This window comes from Cynocephalus volans, chromosome 15 (assembly GCF_027409185.1).
Source record: "Cynocephalus volans isolate mCynVol1 chromosome 15, mCynVol1.pri, whole genome shotgun sequence".
Taxonomy (NCBI): Eukaryota; Metazoa; Chordata; class Mammalia; order Dermoptera; family Cynocephalidae; genus Cynocephalus; species Cynocephalus volans.
Window position 1 is genome coordinate 46,312,231 of NC_084474.1, and position 16,165 is coordinate 46,328,395.

At 36.0% G+C, this 16,165-nt stretch overlaps 1 protein-coding gene across 1 annotated transcript in view; it reads left to right on the plus strand.

Annotated features, from left to right (window-relative positions):
- The window catches only part of NECAB1 (N-terminal EF-hand calcium binding protein 1), a 172,411-nt gene that overhangs the window by 66,102 nt on the left and 90,144 nt on the right, over positions 1-16,165 (plus strand). Inside the window, exon 4 of the mRNA XM_063079081.1 lies at positions 15,719-15,744. Within this exon, the coding sequence (XP_062935151.1) occupies positions 15,719-15,744 (26 nt within the window). The remainder of the gene's footprint in view (positions 1-15,718; positions 15,745-16,165) is intronic.

Here is a 16,165-nt window from a genome sequence, read left to right on the forward strand (position 1 = left end):
ACCCATTGCTATTCCTGGTTCACTCCCAACTCCTGCAGGTCATCTCTATTTAAGAGGTATTTATAGAGCACTGAAAATGATTCTAGTAAATTAAGAAATTTATTATCCATATACTCAATAATTTATTAATCTAGTACAGAGATAACACACGTATTACATTTATTAGCTAAATAATAATACAAAGCAGTACCAAGTTGGTTGATTTGGAGAGAAATGCTATAGAACTTACCTAGAGTTTCAAGGACAGGTTTAGGAGGTTATCAGACTACCAGGCTAGTTTTCATGCCTATGTATACATCTATACAATTCCTGGGTCAATAAATGGATAGTGAATGGAGAGGTGATTCATAGCTTTTATCAGATTCTCAGTAGAGTCAATAAATGCAGAAAAAGGCTAAGAATTACAGCTGAGGATTCAGAAGAGTGGAAGTGGAGGATGGGCTGGAGTAGTCAGAAACAGCATCACAAAAATGATGGAACACACAAGGCATTGAAGGGGCTCAATATGATAGGAGAGGAATGAAGGAAGGGGCCTTTCCAGGTCTGGAGAGGAGTGGGAGAAAAATTATGGAAGTAAGAATATGCCCGCTAGTTTCAGAGTAGTGTGGGAGAAGTTTAGCCCTGGGGCTCCTTGGGAAGATTTTTTTTATTAAACATCAGGGATGATCTTTTTTTTCCTTTCAGGTCTTAATAATTACTAGATTTCTTTTATAAGACTGAATGAAAGATTCAGCACTCTAAGAAAATACCATCAGTCTGAAGGCGCTTCTACAAATTCCTTTATTTCGTATTCAAGATAACATTCAGTCATAGTCAGGTATAACCCCGACTGGTTCCTCAGATTTCTGGGATAATGAGATCTTTCTTGAAACTGTTTCCATGTCCAAGGAGAATTAAAGACACTTCCCACAATGTCCACCTTGCCAGTCTTAGGAGGGATGGCCAAGGATAGGTTTATCCGCTGGCTAGCTCTGTAAACGGGAACTTCTCTCCCTCAGCGTAACCCAATGTGACTGGCAGGGATGACATACAATTCCACCTTTCCCATCTTTATTTGAGCTTCTTGCAAAGAAGCAAGCATGGAAAATTTCCTTGACATAGGGCAAGATATAAAGACTAAAGAGCATCTATTCTCTTTCCCTTGTCATATGTATAAATTATCACTTAGAAATAGAACGACCTAGGTTTGCTACACCATCCTCTCCTAATGATTGGTGACATGTTCCACATGTTTAAGAGTAAAGAAAATGTTGTTACATGGCAAATGACTAAGAATCCCCAACCCCTTTGGTTTAGTGAAACATAATTATGTACACGTCCCTTGGTATAAGAGCTACCACTTTGAGGGATACTAATTTGTGTTAGACCTTGGGGCAAAGGCAGTACATATATTAGGTTCAATCTTCACATACAATTCTGTGAGAAAGGTATTATTATTCCTAATTTATAAGTCTGGCTTAGAAATGTAAGTAAGTTGCCTAAGGTCACACATCCCGCAAATGGTAGACCAGCACAAACCTGGATCTCCTGATTCTCAGCCACTACAGGATATAGTCTTACAGTACAGATTTAAACTCAGGTTTGAAACATGAGACTAGTACATTGAGAATGGGATGTCATCTGATAGCAATGAATGGAGGATGAATTGAAGAGGAAATTGCCTGGGATTAGGAGGAATAGTTAGAGGTTAGTGCACTAATATGTTACTTCTTTCTATATAAATTACCTTTCAGTTAGTTTGGTGGTGACTTGTCTTAACAGTTGTACTTACTGAACAGGGATCTATAAATAAATTATGGTACATTTATTTGGTAGAAAACTATGTAGCTATTAAAAAGAAGAGTCAACATTATTTGTATGGATAAAGGAAGATGTCTGAGATATGTTGTCAAGTAAATCAAGCAAGACATAGAATAGTTGCTACTTTCTCATTAAAAAGGCTATATGCCTGAAATATAAGAATATCCTTGAAAGACACATGTGAACTGATTTCCCTGTGTGGTTGGGGGATGTGATGGCAGGGAAACAGACTTTTCACTGGAGGTGCATTTCTACCTTTTGAATGTCATGCTATGTACATATATTACCTGTTCAAACAAACAGGTCTGCTGTCTTTATGATGACAAAGAGAGTTATCAGTGGCAACAGGGATGTTTGAAATAAGCTTGCAAAATTTAGTTTTAGACATCTTGGTAAAATGAGGTATTATATGAGGCAAACCAATGATGTAGATTCATTCATTAGTCCTGAAGTGGGGTATCCAGGCCACTGAACGAATATATTGTCCAACACACGTACGCAAACTTTTGTATTTGTTTGAATTTAAATAGTTTTTACTTGAATATTTTAAATATAAGATCACTACCCAGCCATATTTTGCGTGGATAAATCAATAAGTGGAATGGAAGGGATTCTATTGAAGGTAGAGATAACAATGTATATGCAAATTCCAAACAGTGTTTTCTTTACTTTCCCTCCTCCAACTCACATATGGAATCCAGAGTATCAGAAAACTTACTATTAGTACATGAGAAAGGTGAAATAGATAGCATGTATCTCAGTTCCACCCAATAATCTTCCTCTCTTTCACTTATAATTAACATTTTGCTTCTTTTAACTTAATACAGTGCTTAATTTTTGCAACCTCTGCTCTTTCCAGTAACATCAATATATGTAAACCTTGGAAGAATTTATTTTCCCCTCATGTACATCTCAAGCACTTAAATGGATTATTTCTCACTTCTAGCACTAGCTTTCTCCACTATATTGAACAATTTTCTGGATTGCTTCTACTTGCCTTTCTTATACTGTCTGCCTGATGGCAAAGATTGATTTCTTAAAGGCAAATTGATGTTTGAAATAAGCCCACAAGATTGAATTTTAGAAATATTAGTAGAAGAAACATCAAGTATTTTACAAGGCATGCCAAGATTCAGAATTATGCATAATAATTTTTCACCACATAAAAAGAAAAGTATAAACATGCTACAAACCTATCATTTTTCCTACTCTTCAAAGTAGCCTTTTTATTTCTCTGAGTCGTTTTTCATTGTTTGAAGAGATTTAGACATTTCCAGTCATGTTAAGCTTTCTTAAATTAAGACAATTTTCTGAAGCTTCTGTATATTTACAAAACAATGTGTGTGACTTTTCTGAGACTTGACTCTTAGACCTAACCATTTTGTGGAGCCCTCTTATTAGTGAAACTATTTTATATGATGTCAAGACAGATCACTTTATATAGAAATTTTGTTAAGTAATGGATAGCGAGATGGGAGAGTATCACTATGTTTAGTTTACTTGACATTATTCTTGACATTATTTGCTAAGTATTTAAGTCCTAGAATCATAGACTCCTTTTCTTCAGTTAAAATTGCGCTTTTCTAAAATTCAATTATTTTAAGAGATGGGACAATGGAGACCCAACTTATTCACGGCAGAAACAGAAGTAGAAACTAGTTTTTATTTCAGATCGTACTGATGTTCCTGATACAAACCACGTTTCTTAGAATTAAATTCTGAAAATAAAAAACAGAAGCATTAGCACCCATTTTAACTGTAGTCACGACCTGTACTGGGGCTACTCAGTGTGGGCTGCATACTAATGCTAGTCCACGAAATGTTACCTGTTCACACTGAGATAAGAAAACTTGAGAGTGTTTAGAAAGTTTTATAGCAATTTGACATTGCTATGACGTCCAAGACATGATCCAGTAGTTCATTTTTATAGTTTTTTACAAAAATATTAGTCTGGCAGGAATTGGAAATAAAAAATCTCATCCTTCACCACAGAGAGTTTGACAAGCACTTCTCTGGAGAACATTTGTGAGGCTCTCGAAGAGTTTTAGATGCAGAAGGAGCTAGATAAGAAATGACTCTCTGCTGTGCAGAAGCTTTTTAGTTTGATATAAACCCATTTGTTTATTTTTTCCTTTGTTGCCTGTGCTTTGGGGGTCTTATTCAAAAAGTCTTTGCCCAGTCCTACTTCCTGAAGTATCTACTCTATGTTTTCTTTTAGGAGTTTTTATATGGTTTCACATCTTAAATTTTAAGTCTTTAATCCATTTTCAGTTGATTTTGGTATATGGTGAGAGGTATGGGGCTAGTTTCATTCTTCTACATATGGATATCCAGTTTTCCCAGCACCATTTTTGAAGAGGCAGTCTTTTCCCCAATGTATGTTTTTGGTGTTTTTGTTAAAGATCAATTGGCTGTAAGTATGTGAGTTGATTTCTGAGTTCTCTGTTCTGTTCCATTGGCCTGGGTGTCTGTTTTTATGCTAGTACCATGTTGTTTGGTTACTATAGTTTTGTAGTATAATTTGAAGTCAAGTAGTATAATGCCTACACGTTTATTTTATTTTATTTACTCAGGATTGCTTTGGCTAATTGGGGTCTTTTGTTGTTCCATATGAATCTTAGGACTTTTTTTTTTTTTTTCTATTTCTGTGAAGAATGTCATTGGTATTTTGATGGGGATTGCATTGAATCTGTAGATGGCTTTGGGTTGTATGGACATTTTCACAATGTTAATTCTTCCAGTCCAAGATCATGGAATGTCTTTCCATCTTTTTGGGTCCTTTTTAATTTCTTTCAGCAGTGATTTGTAGTTTTCATTGTAGAGATCTTTCACCTTCTTGTTTAAATTTATTCCTAGGTATTTTATTTTTTTGGTGACTGTTGTAAATGGGCTAGCTTTCTTGATTTCTGCTAGTTTGTTGTTGGAGTATTAAAACACTACTGATTTTTGGTTGTTGATTTTTGTATCCTGTAACTTTACTGAATTTGTTTATCAGCTGTATGAGTTTTTTGGTATAGTCTTTATTTAGGTTTTTCTGTAGATAGGATCATGTCATCTGCAAACAGGGACACTTTGACTTTGTCTTTTCCAATCTGGATGCCCTTTATTTCTTTCTCTTGTCTGATTGCTCTGGCTAGTACTTCCAATACTATATTAAAAAGGAGTGGTGAGAGTGGGCATCTCAACCTAGAGAATGGGAGAAAATATTTGAAAAACTATGCATCTGACAAAGGATTAATATCCAGAATACACAAGGAGCTCAAATAATTTGACAGTAAAAAAACAAGTAACTGGATTAAAAAATGGGCAAAGGAGCTAAATAGTCATTTCTCAAAGGAAGATATACAAATAGCCAACAGACACATGAAAAAATGCTCAACATCACCTAGCATCAGGGAAATGCAAATCAAATCTGTGTTGAGATATCATCTCATCTCAGTTAGACTGGCTATTATCAAAAAGACAGAGAATAACAAATGCTGGGGAAGATGCAGAAAAAGGGGAACCCTCCTACACTGTTGGTGGGACTTTAAATTAGTGCAACCACTATAGAAAATAGTATAGAGATTCCTCAAACAACTACAGATAGAACTGTCATCTGATCTAGCAATCACATTGCTGACTATATACCCAAAAGAATGGAAATCATCATGTTGAAGGGATACCTGCACTCCCATGTTTATCACAGCTGTATTTATAGTAGCCAAGAGTTGGAACCAATCTAAATGTCCATCAACAGACAACTGGATAAGGAAAATGTGGTGTGTGTGTGTGTGTGTGTGTGTATACACACACACACACACACACACACACACAATAGAATACTACTCTGCCATAAAAAAAGAATGAAATTCTGCCATTTGCAGCACTGTGAATGAACTTAGAGAGGGAGGAAGAGAGGAACTTAAAATACTCAGCAACAGACACAAATGAGCAGAGCAAAAGACCCAAAATTTATGTCACATGGGAAGGGAAGATTAATTTGTCCCTTGGCAGTGCTCTCATTGGTTATAATTCCTCTGTTTAAGTCAGCCTTCTTTCACGCTTATGTGACAGAAACAGCTCAAACTAGCTTAAGCATAAAAAAGGAGAATTCACTGATTTGCATAACTGGAAACTCTTGGTATGAAAATTCTCACAGGGATTCTAAGGATTTGGGGCCATCATTCTTTATGTATTCATTCATGCTGTCCCACTCCTCCTACCTCTCTCTCCCATCATTTTTCTCTCAGGATTGTCCTGTTTTTACCATAGATGGGATTCTGCCATATTATGGGGAAGGGGATGGCTTTAGATAGTGCAAGGTGTATATCATCTTTACCTTAACCATTTCACAAGTCAGAGGGGGCCCTTCTCTTAGGGACCATACATAAAATTCCGAAAGAGTACTCCAATGGTTCTACTTATGCAATGTGCTCAACTTTGAGCCATTCATTACAACCAAGAAGAGAAGAGAAAAGTTTGATGCACATGCCTGTGGCCAGAGTGGTTGGGTTGAGATCGGGTGGAAATGAGGTACTCTGATCAACAATACCACCAGAAATACATGATTGAGGGCAAGTTCCCCAAAGAGAGGGGGATGAAGAATGGAAGAAGTAGGGGATGTCCACTACATTATAAAGACTAGTCTTTTCCTGTAAAAATGAGGAGGAGAAGTAGCAGGATGTGGAAGAAATAAGAAGGAAGACAAACAGAAAAAATGGAAAGGGAAGAAGCTACTGGAAGCTCTGATGGGGTCAATGGGGAACGCATGTGCTGAACCGCAAAGAACTGACAAGACAAAATAAAAAAGAGAGTGGACAGTGGAAAGTCTTATGTATTATATTGTCCTCTGAGGACATCAGCCATGGGACAGCTTTTTAGTCCTGGAAGGCAGTAGATGTCAATCAGCTAATTAGAGCTCAAAAATCCTCCAGCAGTTAAGAGCACAAGGCTAAGCCACAGCAACTGCTTGTCAGTTATTTTATGCTTTGGCAGTTATACAGCACAATAGAATGAAAACAGCATCTGGTAATTTTTTATTATTTCTTTCCTCCTGTTCCCTCTCCAATATTACCTTATGATACAACTGTAAAGTCAGAGTGTTTTTGTTATCGTTTTCGGAATATGAAATACTATTACAAGAGATTATCTGTAAATGACAGATCCATTGTACTGGCCCCACACACAACATTTATACCTGACAACAACATTCAAGATGTAATTTCTAACATTGTGCCTATTCAAAATCAGAGCCTTAGAGGAAACTGTCTTGACGGTAGGCTCCAGAGTCAGTATGTTCACAAACACCTGTACTTGAAGTTATTAGGGAAGGGCCAGGAATGAGTTAGTGCAAGTGAGGCAGGGCCAGTGCCGTCTGACAGGTGGTCCTTGTGTTTCATGATGCTGGGGTTGCAGAAGCTGTCAATCAAACATGGACCCCAAAAAAAAAAAAAAGAAAGAAAAAAACCCACCAAAACCAAACAAACAAACAAACCAAAAAACAAATGAGGCTGAGCTTAGATGAATCTGTTGAGGTGTCAATCAGAGCAGCTCAAATTGTGGTCCTAGAACCAGCAGCAGCAGTGGCAGTGGCAGCGGAAGCTTGAGAGAAATGCAAACTCATGGGCCACAACCCACGTGGGGAATCTCTGCACATGGGGCCCAGGAGTCTGTGTTTTAACAAGCTCTCCACATGATTCTCATGCACACTAAAGTCTGAGAAGCACTGGTGTATGTAGTGGCAGGATATCCAAGTAGAAAAGCCCAAAAGATGGTTGCAGAAACTGGACTGAAGTTTGAAACAGGGGTAGAAATAAAAGGAGGAGGAGCTATATCAGCAGTTGATAAGTAAAACTCTGAGGGCCAAGAGGCAGAGGAACCTTAACTTGAGTGCTCAGGAGAATCTCACTAAAGCCAAGTTTCACTATTACGCATCATGTTTGGCTTAGGAGAGAGCAAGGTCAAATGTTCTATTGTCACTTGGAGACTGACCTTTTGTATCAGCAGGTTTTGTCCCCTACTGAATGTAGTTCAGATCTCTAACGAGCAAAAGAGAGGAGTAAGTGACAGAGTATATTCCTATGTATGCAATTATTGAGCTTAGCACTATCAGCATGAAATTTATTATTATCATATAATAAAAATAAGCTGCCACTTACGGTGCAGCAGGTATTCCTTGTAGATTATGCTTCATTTCTAAAAATTAATTTATTTGCTTTGAGTGAGTGTTGAGAGACAGAGAGTTAATAGGTGGAGGCTGATAACCAAAATCTCCTTGGCAATTTTTTAAGAAGAGATTCCTGAGTCACACTTTAAATGTCTGAAGCATAACCTTTACGTTTTTGCCCTGGAATCTGTATTTTATGAGTGGATAAGAGCACTCTCAAGTCAGGCATACCTGGGTTCCAAACCTGGCCCCACCACTCAAATTACTTAACTTCGCCCAAGACCTAGTCTCCTCTTTGTGCAAAAGGGGTAATGATCTGTAAGTCATAGTCCTTGTAGGAAGTAAGTGAGGCGCACTATGTAAAGTTCTCAATGCTGTACCTGGCACATACTAAGTACTCCATGCATGTTAGCTGCTACTTAAGTATGAATTCTTATTTATTTTTATTTTTCTCCCATAATTGACTGTCTAAAGTGCTGAGTTTTCATTTTTGAATTCCCAAATTTCAATTCTTCTAATGTAACATGGTAACTTTCAACTTCTGAACTATCTTTTTAGCTCACTAAGTGCTCAGAGGACAGTGAAATGACACAGAAACAAAAAGCGATGCTATTCTGTTTGCATGACTGTTTTGTATCTTACATGGCACATAGTAACACACATGTGTTAGTTTTCTAGGGCTGTTATGACTAAAGTACTACAAACTGGGTGGCTTAAACGACAAGAATTTATTCTGTCACAGTTCTGGAGACTCGAAGTCCAACACCAAGTTTCAAACATGTGCTCTTTGAAGGCTCCAGTGGATTATCCTTCCTTGCCTCTTCCAGCTTCCGGTGGTTGCTGGCAATCCTTGGTGCTTTTTGGCTTGTGGCAGCCTAACTCTAACCTCTCTGCCTCCATCTTCATGTGGCCTTCCTCTCTCTATGTCTGTGTATCTGTATCCAAACTGTTCTCTCCTTTTTTGTATTAAAGGCCTATCCTAACCCAGTGTACCTCGTATTAATTTGATTACATCCAAAAGGATCCCATCTCCAAATAAGATCACATTCACAGGTATCAGGTTTAGGACATGAACAGATCTTTTTGGGGGACACAAGTCAGCCCACTGCAATGCACATAGAAAACGCTTAATTAATATGTCTTGGATGAGTAAATGAGTAACTTAGGTTTGGAAAAATAAGATAAGTTTTTCCAATTCTATTTTGTCTCTTGTATACAAGTATGAGACATTGTGATTATGTGTGTGAAAATGGTCTGACCCTAATTTGCCCTTCACTAGATAGGTTCAGACTTGTTTATGAGGTCTTCTGTAGACTGGACTCCTTCTATAGACTCCTCTTATAGAGGAGACCCAAATCCATGATCGTCATTTCAATATATCAATAAATAGTGATTGCTATACACTCTATAGTCCACACTTCGAGCCAACTGCGTGCCAAATGCTTCCCAATAAAAGTCTCTGTAGCTGTCATTTCCATATACTTAGTGACATTTAGGTTTTGACCCACTCTAGGTTCTAGAAATAATTATGATCTTCAGAAGAAGGGATTTAAAGAGCTCTTATCCTTCATCTTGCTTCTGACACCTGAATACTTGTCTTGATTATAAGAACCAATCTCCACATCTATACCACTTCTAGTTTTCTTGGTTCTTTGCACAGTTCAGCCCCATATTTATTAACCCATGTAGTATCCCTGTTCCTTTAGAAGCATGGTTAGTCTTCATCTTAAGCCCTAATGTTTGACTACAGCCTTGTGTTTACTCTGGTGACTAAAACAACTGGCCCCTGCCTATTGGGATATTTGAATAGCATCTATTCCTGAAATCCCTTTGGTCACTATTAGTTATGTCACCACATTCCTCTAGATTAAATTCGCCCAGCTCATAGAGCTCAACTCCGCTTAGTTGCTATCTGCAGAATCAGATTTCCATGTACTCCTGGGTCACAGTCTTTCCCATAAGCTGCCCTGTTCCTCTGCAATGCAGGAACTAGACTCCTGTGCGGCCTAATACAAATACAGTTCACAGAGTTAAGCACTACTCAAAAATATTTGCAAGGAAAGGTAGTTTATCATTCTAATTTCTCAATATTGCTTGTGTTGATTTTCATTAATGCTCTTTTGTTTGATGTGCAAGAACTAACTGATGATAATGGAAAAATATTGTGCTTGGATTATCCTTAGTGAATTGAGAGATCATAATATCACTTTATAAAATGAGGAACACAATGATGGCTGAGCATATTTGTTCCTTAGCCAGTCTGTTAGTCTGTCAATAAAGCAATGTGTGTGTCCCTATACTGCTTCCATCAAAGTAACTAAGTGTGTTGCTTGAGTCAGAGTGTCTTTGCCTCAAATACTGTTGAGAAGTAAATATCTTTGTAAGCCAAAATCTTTTAGGCTATCAAGGAGTTTAGCGGTGTTTAGCAAACTGTACTGCCAATTGAAAAAAAAAAAAAAAAAAGAATCCTTTTGCACTGGTAATGGTGTGTGATGAACAAGAACTTTGGTAAAACATGAGCTAGGACTCAGAATTTAAAGATTCCTGGTAAGAGCCACATTGTGTGGAAATTTTAGTTTTAAAGAAGAGGAAGCTAAAAATAAACTTGAATGTAATCAGAAGCAAAGGATGAGTTTAGAATGGTGGTTTTTTAGTAAGAAAGTCAATCTTTTCTTGTTATTTATAATAAGTTGATATGGCAAAGACAGCTAAATCTGTAGAAAAATCACTTCAAAGTGGTAACTAAGAAGGTTAACCTGATTATAAAGTTGTTTTGAGGTAGTAGCCTAGAATCAAGGACTGATGTATAAAAAGTGGTATTAGAAAGATTCTGAATTCCCAACAGAAATCAGACAACTTATCTCAAATATTCTCTTTTTTCCTGAGCAGTAAGCATTCTTCTTAGGATAGGAACTCGGTTCATGAGAATTTGGAGTGTCCACCACAGAAGAGTAAAGTCAAAACAACTTCAAATGCCCCTAACGGTTGTAAATAAATGATGCTTAATTGTGTATGTTGTACCAGTGTTACACTGGAAATGTCAAAATGGAGCTTTTTGCAGAATTGAGTGCCAGGTCTAAACTGACAGGTCAAATGCAGTTGATACCAAGTAGGTACACAGGAAGTTAAATAATATGAACAGAATAACTTTGGAACCCGACCTTTTATGCTTAACACCCCTTACTTTTCCTGATTTCTTCTATTTTAATTACAAAGTTTATTTTATTTTTCCCATTCTGAATGAAACCTTGTAATGATTAAGAGAAACAAAGATTTGGAAAATCATAAAGAAGGAAAAATCAAACCCACCCAACGTCCTAGCATCTAGAGGCACTATGGCCCACTATTGACATTGTTGCTCACTTTCTTCCAAGCCCTTAAAAATGTTTTTTTCATCATTGCCCATATACCATTTTTATTTGATTTTCTGATTTGGTATTTAAATAACTTTTAAACATAAGCACTTTTCAAGCTCTTTAGGTGCATTTTTTTTGTGTGTGTACTTATATCTGTACTTAAAATTTTTTTTTTAAATTTTACTTTACCAACATACAATGTAGTTGATTTTCATGTCCCTTTACCAATTCCTCCTTCCCCTCCCCCCGCCATCAACATCATATCTGTTCACTTGTCTTAACAAGTTCAAGGAATTGTGATTGCTGTCTCCCCCCCGCCGCCGCCATTTATTTGTTTGTATATTTATTTATTTTTAGCTACCACAAAGAAGTGAGAATATGCAGTATTTCTCTTTCTGTGCCTGGCTTATTTTTAATGATTCTGTAATGATTAACAATTTACTTAGGTATTCATCTGATGAACATTAATTTGTTTCCATTTTTTTCATTATTGTCAGTCAGGCTGCAATGAATGTCTTTGTTCTTTACCTGTTTGGCATCTAGCTGAGAATGCTTTCTTATAGTAGCATCCCTCTGGTTCTGTTTCAATAAGACAATGTTTACTGTGTAACTAGATTCGTTCTTCCCATTTAGTTTTCTTTGCTTTTTTTTTTAATTTGATGGCATCACTAAAATATTATAGGGTTTCTTGCTTTAAACATGAGAAGCAGCAGGAAAATATTGCATGTTAACACATGTACTACAGGCTTGTCTATGGATTAGTATTTCTTTAAAATTCCATATTACGACAGGATGGAAATGTATCGCAGCAAAAAATCAGTTCTACTAGAATTCACCCACGTAAGCCTACTGTAAAAAGAATACCACGTTACGCCGACTACTAACACGACAGCACAAAACAACTGAATAAAGGAATGTTTGAGACCACAAACACGGTAGTATTTTACAGACCTAATCTTTTATTAAGAAATAAATAGAGCTATGTTTTATGATACACTCCAAGTACTTTAATTTTCAATAATGGATTGGGGCTGTCCATTTTTTTAGAAATTCAAAATAAATCTCATTATGAAGCTGTGAGCCTCTCTGAAGAAAACAGATACAAAACGAGATGACCTCTTTTCAAGTCTGAGGTTCTGTGAAAACACTAAGGTTAGGAAATGACATGTTTTAATGACCAAAATGTTTGCAATGGTGCTATTAAAATTTTCTAAGCTATTTGGTCCGGAACCCAATAAATTTTCAAGTTTTGTTGGTTCTACCTCAAAATCCTTCACATCTATCTATTCTTCTCTGCCCCTCTCCCATCTCTGCCTGTCATTCCTAAACTTCTAAATTGTTCCTGCTCATCTCCCTTAAGGTACTCGTTTTAGCTTGCAAGCCAGATATAGATATGTAGGTTTATTTGTTTATACATTATATAAATGCTACACTGTATTAATATTTATACAGTTAAAATTATACAACAATGAAAAGTGAAATGAAAAAAGTTTAAGATTAAAGATAAATACAAATAAAAGTTCAAATATTTTTTGTTGCTCCCCAGCAGTCTCGCACACTCCTAAGGTTGTGTGCCCCACTCTGAAAACGGGCCCAGGCTGTGGTAACAACTTGCAAACTGGTTTCTTGGCCTCTTTTTCGCCATTTTTCTGTCCAATCTCAACTCATCTGTCAGTGACCTTTTTATAATGCAAATCTGACCATGTCACTCACCTCAGAATTCTTCTGTGATTCCAAATTGACAGAAAGGTAAAGTAGAAATGTTTTAGATTATCACGTGAGGCCTTTCATTGTTTAGTCCTATTTCCTCATAAATGACCGTGTTTCAGCCAAAGGAACTACTCATTGAATGACATACTCTTCAAACTTTTACTTTTTATTGCAAATACTATTTCTTTTAGTCAGATTGTTCCTCCTGTGCCTTTTCTGCTCATATTTAACATTTGAGATTTAGCTAAAAAATTTTATTCTCTGTGATATATTCCCTAGTACCTTTTGCCAATTCTTCACTTCTCCCATAGCAACCATTTTATTGTATTTTAATTATTTACTGGGTAAGTCCGCCTCTAAATTGAGTTCCTAGAGACTAGTAATCCGACTTACTCATCTTGGTATCTATTGCAACCTGATATATTATGGTAGAACAATGCCTGGCACATAGCAATACATGTTTGTGGAATAAATTAATGAATGAGTAGCAGCCCACACAAATACTGCTGCAGAAGTCTTTACATATTCTATCTGGTGGCAAATACTACTTTACAAAAATATTCACTTAAGTATGGGGATATCATTTATTCAAGATTATCAGCACCGCACTCTCCCGAGTGAGCCACGGGCCGGCCCTATTTATTCAAGATTAAATATTCACTGTCTTAGAATGAAATCCTGAATTTAAAATTACATAACAATGGCCAATAGGTACATGAAAAAATGTTCAGTATCACTAATCATCAGAGAAATGCAAATCAAAACCATAATGAGATATTCTCTCACCCCTGTCAGAATGGCTATTAAAAAGGCAGAAAATAACATGGAATACTACTCATTAAAGAAGGAAATGAAATTCTCACATTTGCAGCAACATGGATGAGATTGTTAAGTGAAATAACCCAGGCACTGAAAGAGAAATACCACATATCCTCATTCATATGTGGAAGCTAAAACAGCTGATCTCTTAGAAGCAGAGAGGAGAATAGTGGTTACCAGACACTCGTAAGGGAAGGGGAGGTGGGGAGAGGGTGGTCAACGGATACAAAATCGTAGAGAGCTAGCAAGAATGCAATCTAGTGTTCTGTAGCAAGATAGGGAGACTACACCCCACAACAAATTACTGTATGACTTCAGAAGGATGTTGAATGTTCCCAAAACAGAAGAAGTGGCAAATATTTGAGGTGATGGATATGCTAAACACCCTGCTATGATCGTTACACACAGTATAAATGTACCCAAATATCATATTGTACTCCATAAATACATATAATTATCATGAATTGATTAAGAAAAAATAAATTAAAAAGAAAAAAATAACTTCAGAGACAAAAGTAGGTTAGAGATTGACAAAAATGGGAGGGGGAAGGAATAATGAGAAGTTATTGCTTAATGACTACAGAGTTTATGTTTAGGATGATGAAAAAGTTTTGGAAATAGATAGAGGTAGTAGTTACGCAGCATTGTGAATGTAATTAATTCTACCCAGTTGTATGTTAAAAAATGAAATTCTTATATATGTCTTACCACAATAAAAAAGAAGTAGAAAAAAATACATATGAACACACTAAATAAATAAATAAGTAAAATTATGTAAGAAGGTGAGTGATGGAGCTGGTGAAAGTACCCAGTGATTGAAGTGTTCGTGCCAGTGTTCTTCCTGTTCAGCAACCCTGACTGCCACTTAAAGGAGGAATGGATTATGAAGGTTATTTATTGAACTTTGACATGGGACAAGTATAAAAAGTCAAAGATTTTCAGTTAACTAATATTTACAGGTTATCTTTAATAGTTTTCAGAATCTTTAAGAGGTTTATTTCTACTCTTATGTCATTTAAATTTTTAAAATTAGGAATTATTGTTGATTTTTATCAAGTTCCCGTTTAACACCTGTTAGTATAATGTTTTTTTTACTCCTTTAAATTAAGATCTAATAAGTTATATTGATTTATTGCCTGATATTGAAACATCTTTGCATTTCTCCACTAAACCTTCCTTGGTCACAGGCTTATTCTTCTGAGAGTAAAGTATTAAATTTGTTAATATTTCATCTGTATATTTTGCACTATTCTTACTCTATAAGAGCAATGGATTTCTATTGTTTACATCTCAATCTTGAACCAGTAACTCTTTATTATATTCTAGAAATCATTTGAAATAAGCATTGAATCAAACTCTCCTCAAAGACAGAATTTAGGTCTGGAAGTTCTAGCAGTGCTATCAAATCAGGAATTATGATAGCTAATATTCATTAAGTGCTCACCGTGTGCCACTTACTCTTTTAAGTGATTTGTTTGTATTAATTCATTTACATCTTACAGCATTCCTATGAAACAGAAATTATGATTGTCCCCATCTTGTGGCAGAAGAACAGAGACATAGAGATGTAATGTACCCAGAAGAAGGTCAATTGTAGACACAGGATTTGAACTCATGCAGTCTGTGTCCTAGCCTACATTGTTCAAAATTTGTGTTCCTCCAGTAACACAAATCTCAGGAATTGTTTGTTCAAAGACAGAATCTAACACAATCATTGTTAATAACCTATGACTATTTAAGCAATGTAGAATCTATAAGAAAAATAACTTAACTATATACCAACTATTAATATAATAATATAGATTGGAGGAAACTGTATATAACTATTAAAAAACTTAAATGAACATATTACCAAAGTAATAATATATTTTTTTCATCTTTTCAGCAATCTTGACACAGAAGAACTATGTGGTAAGTTTTTTTTTAAGACAAATCAAACCTATAAGTTGTCTGATATTTTTCTACATACCTTCAAATTAATGTCATAGAGTAGGAGTTCTGAAATAAAGTAAAAGACAAATCAAGATGCCAAGGGATTTATCTTCATCCATGAGTTTGCTCAAGCACATATTTAACTGCAGAAGGAACTGGGCCTCATTAATTTGTTCGTGGAAGCAGAATTGTTATGCAGTTGGTGTACACATTAGTTTCACAAGAGAAAATTCTCTACCAGTTTGAATATATTTTTAAATTGGTGTTTTATACACCTTCATTATCCTCTTCACAATATATTGGGTAGAGCCTTTTGTTACTGTTTTGCAAAGCTGTCTCCTTGAATATAAAAATAACTTTGTATTGTACCTGCATAAACCATTCTGGAATTTTAAATGTC